The 13,197-nt window shown below is 55.8% G+C and overlaps 3 protein-coding genes across 3 annotated transcripts; all 3 read right to left on the reverse strand.

The window, feature by feature from the left end:
• Nucleotides 1-2,189: 2,189 nt before the first annotated feature.
• A1Q1_03083 (uncharacterized protein) lies at nucleotides 2,190-4,510 on the reverse strand (the record flags this gene model as incomplete). Its single annotated transcript, XM_014328173.1, has 2 exons — nucleotides 2,190-4,380; nucleotides 4,425-4,510. 2 exons carry the CDS (start codon nucleotides 4,508-4,510, stop codon nucleotides 2,190-2,192), a joined length of 2,277 nt encoding a protein of 758 aa, XP_014183648.1.
• A 735-nt stretch (nucleotides 4,511-5,245) lies between these two features.
• A1Q1_03084 (uncharacterized protein) lies at nucleotides 5,246-6,922 on the reverse strand (the record flags this gene model as incomplete). Its single annotated transcript, XM_014328174.1, has 1 exon — nucleotides 5,246-6,922. One exon carries the CDS (start codon nucleotides 6,920-6,922, stop codon nucleotides 5,246-5,248), a length of 1,677 nt encoding a protein of 558 aa, XP_014183649.1.
• A 3,312-nt stretch (nucleotides 6,923-10,234) lies between these two features.
• Nucleotides 10,235-12,432, reverse strand: A1Q1_03085 (uncharacterized protein; the record flags this gene model as incomplete). The annotated part of the gene is made up of 2 exons (XM_014328175.1): nucleotides 10,235-12,315; nucleotides 12,363-12,432. 2 exons carry the CDS (start codon nucleotides 12,430-12,432, stop codon nucleotides 10,235-10,237), a joined length of 2,151 nt encoding a protein of 716 aa, XP_014183650.1.
• Between the last annotated feature and the right edge of the window lie 765 nt (nucleotides 12,433-13,197).

Raw genomic sequence — 13,197 nt, forward strand, 5'->3', positions numbered from 1 at the left:
AAAGGCGTGGTTGTTTTGTCTGAGCCGCACCATTAGTGCTAGCTTGACTTAATGTCTCTGACACCGTCTTCTCGAGCCCGGTGACGACAAAATCTCCGTCACAGTTCTCGAAGTAGGCAAACAACGCAAGGATGGCGTCGTCAGTCCAGTTGTGTTCAGTGAAAACGACCAAAGAGTCTCCAGCAATGGGCCGGAACAGGTCGACTCGAGCTCAGACAGGGACATCTTGTGTCAATCCTTGGCGTTGCTCACCAAGGACTGCGACGACTCACATCTTGGCCACCGGACAAGGCCAGCAGGATCCCATGCTCAGCCGAGGGCGCGAACGTGATGCGATGCACCGGGAGGCGCATCGGGGGCTCCGATGCTTGGCGAGGAGCGCCCCACAGCAGTCGTCACGGACACATGGGGCGCCCTCAACGGGCAGCGACGCATGAGCCGAGCGAAGTCCCCTGTAGACCTCCCAACGGTAAAGTGAGCCAAGGGCTACACATTGACTGTGCGACATGCTCAGCGCGCTTGCCGGGTTCCTCCTACTTGGTGAGCATGTGAGCCTTGGTTTCTCTTTTTCCTGTCGCATGGAGCGACAGGCCGATACGGATCGGCAACTAAACCCTAGATCCGAGGCTACTTGTGAGACCCTGATGATCTCATATCAGACGAGATGACCCTGAAGCCATGTGTGCCTGATAGCCCGGACCCTGGGCCGATAACGCCAAGGCGTCTGGCAAGCCTGGTAGCCAGGCAGATAGATGAAGCGTGGGGTTTGGCCACCGTCGCTTAGGATGCGAGCGCACCTGCACGAGCCTATGACATTTGTGTTTGGCTACATTTAGGTCCGATTCACTTCTGAGACAGACCACGCAACGCCTCACGGGCAAGCCATCTGGGCAGAATTCTGGTTCCCGTGGAAACTGCGTAGCGGTTCAGACGTCAGACACGACCAGGCGACCGAAGCTGGCCATGAAACTGAACAACCGCCTCACAACAAGGCCACACCCCTCGGGGAATGAGACTGTGCAGAATCTAGATCCGTGCCAGCATCGCCAACGCCCGGTATGGCGCCGCTACCCACTCTGTTCGAGCGATGAGATGGAAGCGACCAGTCAAAGTCAACACCTCTGCGACGATGATGCAAAAACGCGCTGGCTGCGAAGGCACCCCCGCTTTTCGGCTTGATCCGTAAGGACCGCCAATGGTTTGGTTGTCTTGCTGTGCATATCTGTCATGGTGTTCGGCCCGTTACACAACTGCATGCACGATTTCCATGCTGAGTTGTCCTCTGGATGCACAGAAATGAGCTGTATGTGACATTGCAATGATGGCTACGGGGTTGGACACAGCAAGGTATTGATGGACCGAAAGCAGGTGGTATTTAGGGTATCTGCTGGGGTTTAGACACGCCGAGATCGCGGGTATTCTCGGGCTGAACGCCAATCGGTCCAACGATGAACGCTTCACCGGAAGCTGCGGGTTGGCTGCCTGCGCGGACATGTGGAAGGTGTTGGTGATGGCGGAGAAGGGACTAGACGGAGCCGGAGTGGGTCGGCGTCGAGGAGGCGAGCAACAGGACCAATTGGACGGCGGCAGCAGCGCGCCAGTTGCAATAACCCTCGGAGTCCCAGAGCGCATGCTTCGAAGAAGGCGATTGCGTGTTGATGTACACAGCGAACTAAAGGGCAGACCTTGATGAGGTGGGGTGTGGACGGCGGAAAAGAGCTCGGCACACAGAGCACGGGCTCTGTCTATCAGGTGGGGTACGATTACGACAGATGATGATTGTGGAGGAAACCTGTGCACCCATTCAAGAGTCGATGTGAGCTCAAAACGCTGTGCAGGTGGCGCCTAGCAGGTATGTGCCGATTGCGAGGACTGCCTGCCATCACAACGTCTTGCGTGCGCTCGCGATGCGTGAGACCGTGAGATGAAAATCAAGCGGAGATATAACGTGGGAACAGAATTTGAGTGCAGTACCAGGCAAAAGTGCGCCCGCTCGCTTTCGCCTTGACGATGCTAAAAAACGGAGTGATCGAGCCGCGAAGGTATAGGTGGTACAGGCACCGGGTGAAGGAGTGGGCAAGGCAGAAGGTGCGGTGAAGTTTTACTCGTCCGTCGGTGTGAATGCTCGTGAAAGGCTCTCGACGTGATCAGAAGGAATGATCTAAGGTCAGCTCCTCATGTATCAAGAGTCATACCCCAGGGGATCCGGCTGCGTCCTCAATATTGAGCCAATCTTGAATGGGAGATCTTATGATGTACACAATGTCGTCGGGGAGTACGGTGACTGCCGAACTGATCTTGTATTCCCGCAACACTCGGGCAGCCGTCCTTGGTGGAGGGCGCGTCTCGATGGTTACGGTATCCTTTGCCCATTGCGCGTCCAGAAGCCAGCTCATCGAGTGGACAGCTAGGAGAACAGCTATGAGTGCGATTGCATAACTTGCGCTGAGGCGGAGGCTCGAATGTGTCGGTGTTGGAGGGTGTGAACCTGATGACGCCTTGGTAAGATCTACAGACGGCTTCGTCAGGCCTGTTGTGGGTGTGGGTGGATCTGTTGACGGTTTTGCGGATTGTGAGGTGGTTAGAGATGGCTCTTGCGACGACTGTATTGCGTTCTCCAGCATCTTTTGGAGAGAGCCAGAGTTGTACCTCACCATATTTGCAGTGAACAGGTCGCGGATGAGCATGTCTCCATAGTGTCCGTTCAGGCGGACCGCATGGGTTGGTATGAGAGAAACAAGCTTCCCACTGCGATCGCTAAGCTGGAACCAGTTGATGATCTCGTTTGCAGAACATTCCGTCTGCCCGCGGGAGGCCGTAATCATGAACGCTTGGTTGAAGTGGACAAGGATATGATGAGTATCAAGTACACTGTCGTACGACTCCATGATGGTCGCGAAGCTGTCACCCATGTGGTCGAGCATGTGCAAGATTTCTCGGAAGTCATTGAGTGTTGCTTCAGCAAAGCGACGTTGAAGAAAGCGCCGGAAGACTCCCCGCGTAGCTTCGGTGGCAATCGTGACGCTACCGGGCATTAACGCCGTGGATAGGATAGCGGTAAAGTTCTGAACCAACTCTCCGACGAGGTCGCTGTAGTCCACCACCTTCTCCATTCGTCGTTCGCGCTTTCTGACCCGGTCCAACGTCAGAGCTGTCACCGTTCCCACAGCGCATCCGTATACCAAGCCAGCGGAGCTCAGCCATGATGTTCCCACATGGGAGGCAGTGCAGCAAGAGGTGAATGACACTGGAAAGGGTGTTGGAGACGGCTCACTCGTAGGCACGACACAGAAGATACCCAGCAGATCCCTGCAGAGTTCCAGAGGTGAGGGGCGCTCCTGCTTGGTAGATGTGGATCTGCAGGCGTATGCTTGAAATAAGTTTGATATGCGGTAGCTCAAGGACTGTAAGGAGAACGGCACTTGCAGCTGTGAGGCTTGGCAGAGTAACTTGTCGATGGCCAGGCGTAAGCCCTGTTCGACCAGTGGCTGGCGCCCCTCAACATCACCGTACAGGATGGCCGAGCCAGGGTTTGCTAGAATGTCTTGTGTGATAAGATGTCCTGTTTTCCAGTCACCGAGAAGATCTGCGGAGCCATGAACATCCATGCACATGTACGCGACTGTGATGCCGTTCAACTTCTCCACAGTCTTGAGCTTGATCAGATCATCGGGTCCCCCCGCTCCTACCAGTGTGGTCTCGACCTCGCAGCCGCGAAATGCTTCAAAAACCGGGGCCCATTTGGCTCGCCTCTTCGGATTGTCGAACAAGGTTGTCAGGCTGCAGTTGAGGGGTGGAAACCTGCGTAGGCTATCACGGGGTAGATCGGTGCGGTAAACGAGGAGGAGAGATGTCTTGTCGCTGGGATGCAAAATGTCGTGTTTTGGCAGCTTGTAGCGAACGAGCCTCCTCATGTAGCTCCCTTTCTCGCCGCGACGAATGGGAAGGCTGATGGTGTTGAACGTAAACACGCTTGAGGAAGACGTAAACCGTCTTACGGATTCGTTGAACTCACGCTCGCGTGCCAGTCTCGGAAGTGTCACCGTCCAGGTTGAGTTGTGGAAGCAGAACTCTCTAAGCCGGTCGGCAACCCACTGCAGAATGCCAGATTCATAAGACATATCGTGAGGCCAGTCGTAGTCTGGCCTGAGCTTGGCATAGGCAATGACAGGCGGCGCGATGAGGTCGGCGGAGAACGGAGGGCAGGGTGGCTTGCATGAGCAGAGGCTAGGCTGAGAAGCGCGCGATGGGATGCCGAGCAGGTTGTCGAAGAAGTGTTCCGAAAACGTCCTCGAATCGAGGACCTCGTGGAACTCTCGAGTGATCGACTTGCGGCAACAGGGATCAACCTCCAACAACCAATCGAAGAAAGATTCTGACCTTAGTCTACCGTCATAAGGGAGGGCTCACCAGACACCATGTACCACGGAGAGTTGGGAAATCCGGCACCCCTCGACATCTCCCTGGGCGACATGTACACTGGAAGTTTCTCTGTCAATACGTGGACCATGTTGGCGGATGGGTCCAAGTGTCGGACAAGACGTCAGGAATGGCGGCACCACTCGTTGCGCGGCGTAGATGCAGGTGGTTGGGAGACTGTGTTGATGCACAGCGTCGCTGCATTCTCCAAGTTGAGTTAAGGGAATGAGGAACGTTTGCAACAGACGGGAACGGGGGCGGGCGCATTCCCTCTGAGGTTTGTATTATTCCTAACCAACGCCCCCTTACGGATCGATTACAGAAGTACAGTTGATTATTTCACCCAAGTGGTCGTAACCAGTCTCCAGCCTCCTGATGGCCCTGTCGCAGTCAGGGTACAGTAGTTACAGCGCAGCGTATCCCTGTGTGCATGTGTGGTTTGGAACCTGACGAGTGATCGTGAGGCGTGTACTGCTATGCACAGTTTCCGGAGTACTACACAATAACATAAGCGCACAGTACGTAAAGTAAACTCGTAAACTCGCTTCATTTTCACAAATGCTCTAGGAGCGGCACTGCTGTCGGTCTCCACAACCTTGTTCAAAAAGAGGCGAAAGGTGGCCATTAAGTAGCGATGTCAATGGACAGAAACCGCCGCTTGCAGCGGAGGAAAGCAGCACAGGGTCGAGAGTCGTTTTGCTCCCGTCTATGGCGGCGAACATGGTGGGTAAGGGGATGCAGTGGTCTGAGTTGGGACTAACAGCTGGGCTTTTCATAACATTTTGACCTTGTTTGCAGGAACGAGCTCCACGGTCAGCACCACCCCCTATTGCCTTGAACTCACCCCAATGCGACCAATCGAGTCTTCAAAGCAGAACCAGCGAATGAAAGGTGATCTCCGAATGAGCACAATGTCTCCTCGAGTCAGGTGGAACGCCGACCGGACCTTGAAGTCTTGCATAACGCGTGCAGCGAAGAAGCCGGTGGCATTGGTTACGCCAGAGTTGATTTGTGATGGATCCGCTGCGAGGATAAGGGCGAGCAGAAGAGTTAAAGCTGCTGTCGCCATCATGATCAACTGGTTTTGCGTGAATCGACGAAGGTAGCCGTCTGCGCTATCAGGGGAAGCAGGCCGGGGTGGAGGGGCCACAAGTAGCTTTTGAAAGCGAAAGCGTTCGGTCACTGTCCTCTGTCGGCTGCGAATGAGAAGCTCTTGGACCTGGGGTGTCCACCACTGCAGTCCTTCGACCGCTATCGCCTTCATCGTAGATTCCTTGGCCTTCTGAGCCTTCCACTCCATCTCGGTCAGCATGACCGCAAGCTCTCGAGAGGAGTAGTCTACACGGTGAACCTCGGACAGGTCAGAGTAGAACATATCACCGAAGTGGAAGTCGATCTTTCCTGAATTTGTGGGGCAGGCAGTCTTCAGGTCATCGGTGAGCTCATGCCGCGAGTACCAAGCACAAACCGCCTGACAGTTAAGGTCCTCCTGCGTTTCACCCATGAGCCCATTGACAAAGGCCTGGCAAAAGCGCTGCAGGAAGTGGTTGCTGTCAAGAACGGAATCGTAGGAGTTGAGGATAGCGATAACGCTCCGCCGGACATGCTGCAGCATTCCTTTAAGCGCATCCACGTCGCCAGGGCTCGCGTTGTCTAAGCGTTGGGCGAGATATGCCTTGAGAGCTTCACGTGCCTGGTCTGTCAAGGGCGAAACACCTCCCTTCAGAACTCCTGAGGTGATAAGATCCGTCAGGCTGGTTGCCCATTGTGAGGCCAGTCGGGTGTGGCTTCTGCGTGGTGTTGAATATCTCTCTCGTTCTCTGATTCTGGTCAATACCATGGACATGATACTCGCCACTGCACAGCCGTAGTAAAGACCCATAAGGACGAACTGAGGGGTTCCCGTCCTGGCAACCAATGTCTCCTCGTCTTGCCCGTACCTGAAATTGGTCATATACTCTGAGGGTTTGGTTCTGTACGCCGAAGACAGAGTCTGCAGAGTATCTTTCAAGGCCATGATCAGATCGTTTGAGGTGGGGATGGTGGTTGTGGAGGTAAAGAACTGGCTATGGAGGTGTCTCACATACGCCTGCAGCAACAACGATACGTGGCCACATATCGCCGCGATTGAGATGGGCCGCGTAGGTCGACGGACTTCGAACAGTAAGACGTGGATTGCTCCCAAAATGCCTTGCCATAAGAGCGAGAAATGCGTTGAGGGAGCAGGACAGGTGATTTTGTCGCCCAAGGTCACCGGACAGGTGATGATGTCCCTCAAGGTTTGTGCGCTATCCGCGGAGGCAAAAAAGGAGCTCAACAGGTCACTTCCGAAAGCGACCTCAGGCACAGCAAGCCAGAACAATGTGACGCCACTAATGCCCGTCCATTCCACGTTTGCGCGAGGTTCGGAGGGAGATTCCCGACGAATGACGATGTCACAGCTTGTAAAAGGAGCAAAGATCTCCATGAGGGCTCCTTGGTTCCACTCCGGGTCTTGACTCATTGTATTTAGCGCGTAGCTTAGAGGCGGAAAGCGAGAGAGGTAATCTTCGGGGACTGGGCCGCGGTAGAGAAGGGGTAACCATTTGAGCTTCTCAGCAGTCGGAGTTGTATCACTGGACGGCTGGCATCTTATGAGTTGTATGCAATGCGCAAGCTCCCCGGACATGTCAGGCTCGTCGCTGGGTCGTAAATCAAAAATGTTGGAAGTTACAGGCCGATGCCAGGACTTGCAGTGCTTCGCGAGAAAGTGCCGAGGGACTGAGGTACTAGGAAACTCTGCAAAACCACCAACACGCCGCTGGCTGTAGAAAAACTCCTCCAACCGCTTGTATACCCAGTTCAGGATGTGTTGTCCGTCTGCACAGTGGAGATCGAATGACCATTCAAAGTCTGGACGAAGGCGGGCATCACCGACTTCTCTACGCGCTATCGCTTCATAGAGTATCTTCTCACATTCGTCACACGGGCATCTCAGCCGCGAAGGCGCAATGACGAGATGAATCGTATTATCGGGGTTGATGTTCTCGAAAAGCGTAAACAGATCGCACAATGTTAGGAATATACCCTCCCCAAACTTTTGATATGTCTGGCCCAAGATTTCCCAAGGTGGAGGGTGTGATTGAATGCCAAAGATCAAGAGTCGGAGCTTGTCCGACACTGTCTTAGCTAGGAAGACCTCGACACTTTGCAGCCAGTCGAAGAAATGTTCTGCGAGTCATCACCCACCTCAACATGTTTCACGCACCAGATACGAATACCCACGGCGAGTCAGGTGGGCCAGAGCCCCTCGATAGTGCACGCGAGAGCTCCTTATCGGGAGTCCTACGCTGGGTGCCCCTGGACATCATCCTATCGAAAGTCGCTCGTGTCCCGGAGAGCCGATGGCAGCATTGCGAGCAGTGGCAACCGACGGGGTATGGTGCATTCCGCTTTGGCGGCCACTTCGGCGTTGGTATCTTCGGCATCTGGAAGGTATTTCAGGCAGGATGAGACGTGGAAAGATGTGAAGAGAATTGCTCTTTGAGTCGGCTAAAGATCTTTAAGAGCGCGAGGAAACACGACAATGAGAATGGATATATCCCACAGTGCCGGGGTAACGCCTTGTGCTTGCGGGGCGTAGGGTCCGGCGACCAGAGAGAGAGAAAAGACAGGCGGAGACTGGGGTAGGTTGGCCGTCAGAAGATGGGTTTGCGACGTGCGATGTTCTGGCTTAGCACCACGTGTCACGGGGGTCGCTGCAAGTTTCTGATGAGGGGAAACGCCGAGAACCCAGGAGACAGTCTACTCCGCCGTTGGGAATGTCGTTGAGCGTGAAGTAAAGTGGGGAGGTTTGAGGAGAGAGGGAGTGAACGAGATATGGGATGGTATGGTGTTGGGACAGCAGAATGCGACGGCAGTATGGCAGACGGGTAATCTCCCCGAACAGGGGGAGCTGCCGTGAAGGGACAGAACGGAGAATGGACAGCGCAAACTCGACTCAGTACGTCCTCGTGACCCCTTGCAACCTCAGATGAACTGGCGTTACGCCAAATACGCGGAGCTTCCGCGCGCCCTTTCCCCAGATCATCTGCCTCAGGGATTCTGACATGCCTCAGCATCGCACAGGGCGATTGAGGGCGGCGCCCCTTCAACGCCTGCAGAGTGCACGTGCATTGGAGCTACGAGCTTGGGACAGTTGTAGCATTACAGCCTGGGATTGTTGAAGTTTGTGTACTCGACTCTGAATACACGCGGTAAACCCCGAATCTCGTTCCCGTGGTATCGGCCATATCACCGCCTAGGCCAAAGTCTTTCCCTCAAGTGCGGAAGATCCCTCAAGTGCGGAAGACGCCGAGTTTGGGGTTGCCGATTTCATCATCGTGGGAGGTCCAAGAAGCACTTTGGGACAGGGTGCATGGCAAGCGACCCCTGGAGACAGCACGAATCTCGTCGCCGATCGGAATGAGGTCCTGCTAGTCTTAACCCCATCACCTTCTAGGACCTTTGAGTCCATGCTTTTTCCAACCCTGGCGCTTCATTGGCTCAGCTCAGGTGAGTCGTTGCACAGCCATCGGTCTCGAGCTACGCAGGCACTATAGGCATATGGGCATGTGTTCTACGGGCACGGGAGGGTAACCAAGGGGAATTGTGTTACAGTTCAGTGCACTGGGAGCCGATTTTATGTGTTGCAGCAGTTGTCCGAAGCGCAGCGGACGTGATTCCCTGTTGTTGTTGTAAAGGTGGCCGGCGGGTTGCTCGGACTGAACGTAGCGTAGGGGCTCTCCTGTCCGGACCAAGGTCTGAAGAGCGGTGCTGAGCGAGGGGTTGATCGTTTCGCCTTTGCACACTCGCTGCGCAAGCTCAGGTGAGCAGCACATGGACGAGGTCCCCGCTTGTTAAAATGCGACGGGGTGTGCAAAGCAAGGAGGTGTGCAACGCGAGCTTTCCCGTTCCCACCAGACCATAACCGAAACGTCGTATTACCCCGTGAAGCAAGAGCAATGGTCTGACGCATGTTTCCGAGCTGTCGAGATGAGATGCATCCGCTTCGTAATTTAGTCACCTGTTGCCCGAGCTCCTGGAGAAACGGCCCCGCCAGAGGTCAGCTTTTTGGGTCCGTATTGTCCTGGAAGCAAAGCTAGTCCCGCTATCCTGCATCCCTTCGCATTTGAGGAAACGGGGGAAACGGACGTCGCCAGGGAGAGGGCGGCTGGAATCCCTAGACTGAACGCCTCGATCGGATCGAGTGGGCTTCCCTGAATGCGAGCGACAGCTGACTGCCATGACCTTCATGCTCATAGATTTCCCTCCAAGGAGGATGACTCCGATGCGGTTCACCGTAAGCCTGCCCATGCATGGGGTGCAACATCGTATAAGGCTTTTCTCTCACCGCGTGTGAGTCGTTATCTTATCACAAACCCTGATTTAGTGCCTAGTCTATGAAGCTTAATCAGAACCCTGACCTAGCGGTCGGAACCAAACTGAACAGCTTCCTCACTCACCAGGGTGACGCATAACGACCAGCCTATCGCTGCACCATCGCAGACGGTGTTAGCATCACAGGTGGGTCAGGAGGCCTGCGAGTTTGGCACACGCAGGCACAGCTCCGTAGCAAGAACAAGCTGTTCATAAAAGTTCCGAGCAAGTATCGTCGCTCCTATTTACATGATATGGACGTTCCAGGCCAACCGGCAGATGATTGGAGCTAGGGGTGGAGGTGTGAGTAGATCAGCGCAGCAAGCAAAACAAGGATGATGACAGCGCTCGCATGACCTGCGCAGAAGGCTTTCCACTCCTGTGATGCCTGTGCACGTCGACGCTGTGCGTGCGCTTGCTAGACGCGCTGCGCCTGCTGATCGCGAACTGCCAGCTGGGCAGCGTTCCTGAAGGCGTCGGATGTGGGGCCGGACTGTGCCGACAACGCAGGAGATCTGGGAGTCATCTGGAGACACTGCTGCAGCAGCGAGCCGGTTGAGATCGGACTCTGGGCAGAGCCGGTGCCATCCCATGCACTCTTGAAGCGAGGACTGGTCTTGATGTATTCGGAAGTGTACGTGTGGACCTTCAGGGACGCCAGGTCTTCGAAGATAAGGGGACCAAAACTTGCCGAGTGATGACTGACAGCGCCTTCGCGCAACGACGTGAGTGGCTGAATCTGGGGCGTGGTGGCGCCGGTGCCAGCGATGACGCTTCCGGTTGGGGTATTCATCGCACCGTTCGCAACACTCGCGATTGTGGCTGAGACGGAAGATGACGTATCCGCAGATCCAGCACCTGGGGAGAAGAACGACAGAACTGTCTGCATGTCGATCGGTGCGAGCTGGGTTGTGACGCAGCTGAACGCTTGTTGGAAGCCGCGGTGGAGGCGGTCACCGTCAAGATGGTCACCGTACGACGTGGTGACGGAGCAGAGGCTGCTGCGAATGCCGTGCAGGTACATGCTCAAACTGAACAGCTCATCGGTGTTGGCGCTGACAATCTTCTCATTGACGCGGTTGAGGTACGCCTCCTTGGTGGCTTGAAGGTCGATGGCGGCGCTGTTCTTGAAGACCGCAGTCAAGATGGCGACGGCGTTCTTGCCCCACTCAGCCATCAGGTTGGCGTTGCGCTTCTTCTTGTCCATCTTCTCCACCCGCCGCTTGATGATCTTGAGCGATGTCAGGGTGACGGTGCCGACAACACTGCCGTAGAACGCCCCCATGGCGGTGACTTCGGCTGTGTTCTCCCAGCCCTCATCGGTGTCGGGTGCGAATACTCTGAAACCCTTGCGTGTACGCGAGCGAGTCCACAGCGCGAAGAGATCCTTGGTGAGCCTGTTGAGATCGAGGGGTGACTGTCCGAGGAGACGCTCAGCCTTGGGGCGGTTGGTCCAGACCCTGAACCAGAGCGAGAAACGCTGGCACAGGGCCTCGAAGCACCATTCAGTGCTCACTTGCATGGCCGAAGAAACCAGGGCCTCAAGACACACGGGCGCATGGACTTCAAGGACACCGACAAAGTTGCGCTTGATCATGTCGTTGAGAACCATGTTGCCCGTATCCTTCATCTGAAGCAGTTTCGCGCATGCATCGTCCATGCGGAGGACACAACAGGCAAGGTAGAGGACGGTGACGCCGTTGAGGCCCTTCAGGCACACCTCCTTGGCGCCCTTCACACCTGGTGGAGGGGCGAAACCGACCTTGGTCCAGTCCTCGGCAGCGGCAATGTCAACTTCGCAACCGGTATGGCAGGCGAAGAGCCTCTTGGCATCCGTGTCCTGGAAGCTGGGCTCCAAAACCATCACACCGATTGCTGCCGTTAAGGGTGCCCCGAACTCGACAGGGAGAGTCAGCGAGGGTCGGTGGAGGTAGAAGATCCAGGGCCCGTAGTCCTCTTCGCTCGAGCCAGGGTTGGACTGCTGGCGGCGCTTCAACGTGATTACGGCACCGTTCAATCCACTGGGAGCGCGGCTCGGGCCGAAGATGGTGTAGTTCTTGGCATACGTGAGGTAGGAGGGGAAGATTGCCCAGGGAAGAAACTGGCCGTACGACAGCACCCAGAGCTTGTTGCTTGCCTCATGGACGTACTTCTTCCATCCTGCGCATAAGGTGTTCTCGTAGTGCTTCTCCAACCAGCGATTTTTGATCCAGCTCAACGCATGGGTGGACTCGACGACGTGGTCGTACGCCCAGACCGTCTCATCAAGCAGTCGGCACGTGGCGAGAGGAAGACTTGCCGGTGTCGCAGTATTGCTGCTTCCGCTGCTTCCAGAAGCACACTTGCAGCTGGAGCTCGGTCTTTTGCCGGTCTTCTCGAAGTCGGTGATGATCTTCACGAGATTCGGGATCGAGATGCTCGACAGCCTCTGAAAGTACGTCTCAACGGGTTCGCACACAAGGCACGGCACGAGTCCTTCAAGCCACTCGATAGCCGGGTCTGGGGTCAGCTCGAGCGTGCCAGTCACCGAAGCGGCTGTTGCTCACCGCCAATCGAGCTCCAAGGGAAGTCAGGGTATCCGAAGGAGCGACCTGGGGGGTTCTGGGAGTCGCCCATGGTGCCGATGGTGAGCAGGGTCTAAGTGATGGTGAGCAGGGAACGGGGAAGGATAAGCGGGAGAGGCAAGTGGTGACATATGCCGCTGGGTGGTATACGACATCCAGGGTAGAGCGCACATGCTCGCCTGATGATGCACCGCCTGTGCCGGTCTGTGCAGCGATGGACAGTCAATCAAGGGGTCGTTGGTATCAGCATCTGGCTTGAGCTCCCCGCCGAGAGCGCCCCCGGCAGGCCGGCAGGGCCACGACAAATGCGCCTCCCATGCTCGTACGCCCTCCGCCCTGACGCAGCTCTCTCGCCTGCAGCAGCGCTCTGGGAAACGCTCGGATATTTAGGATCGGCATTCAAATCCCCTCAGTCGGCCCGAGCTCGGACGACCCTGAGATTAGATCGGCATCGGCTGTTGCCCCTGACCACTCTGGCTTTGATTCGGAATCGGAAGGGAACCTTAAACAGGTCGCCGTTTTCTGCTTATTGCACGCAGTGGAAGCGGATGCCTGCATATCATGAAACACACAGCTTTACGGTACCTTGCAGTTTGGACGCTGCGCGCAACTCTGCCCCTCGAAACGAGGAGCCAAGCCGACTGGGCTAACGGGCACCGCTGACCCATGGTCTGGACCCTGGTCCGCATCGTTGTTGAACGGCAGAACAACAGCCCAGCGAGGCTGCAACAGCTCCACAATTCTGCACCTCCACCAGACCACAACTCAGCGCAAGTGATGCGTGATACCTCCGCCCCCTATCGTCAACAAGCGAACG

Source organism: Trichosporon asahii, assembly GCF_000293215.1.
Source record: "Trichosporon asahii var. asahii CBS 2479 unplaced genomic scaffold scaffold00004, whole genome shotgun sequence".
Lineage (NCBI taxonomy): Eukaryota > Fungi > Basidiomycota > Tremellomycetes > Trichosporonales > Trichosporonaceae > Trichosporon > Trichosporon asahii.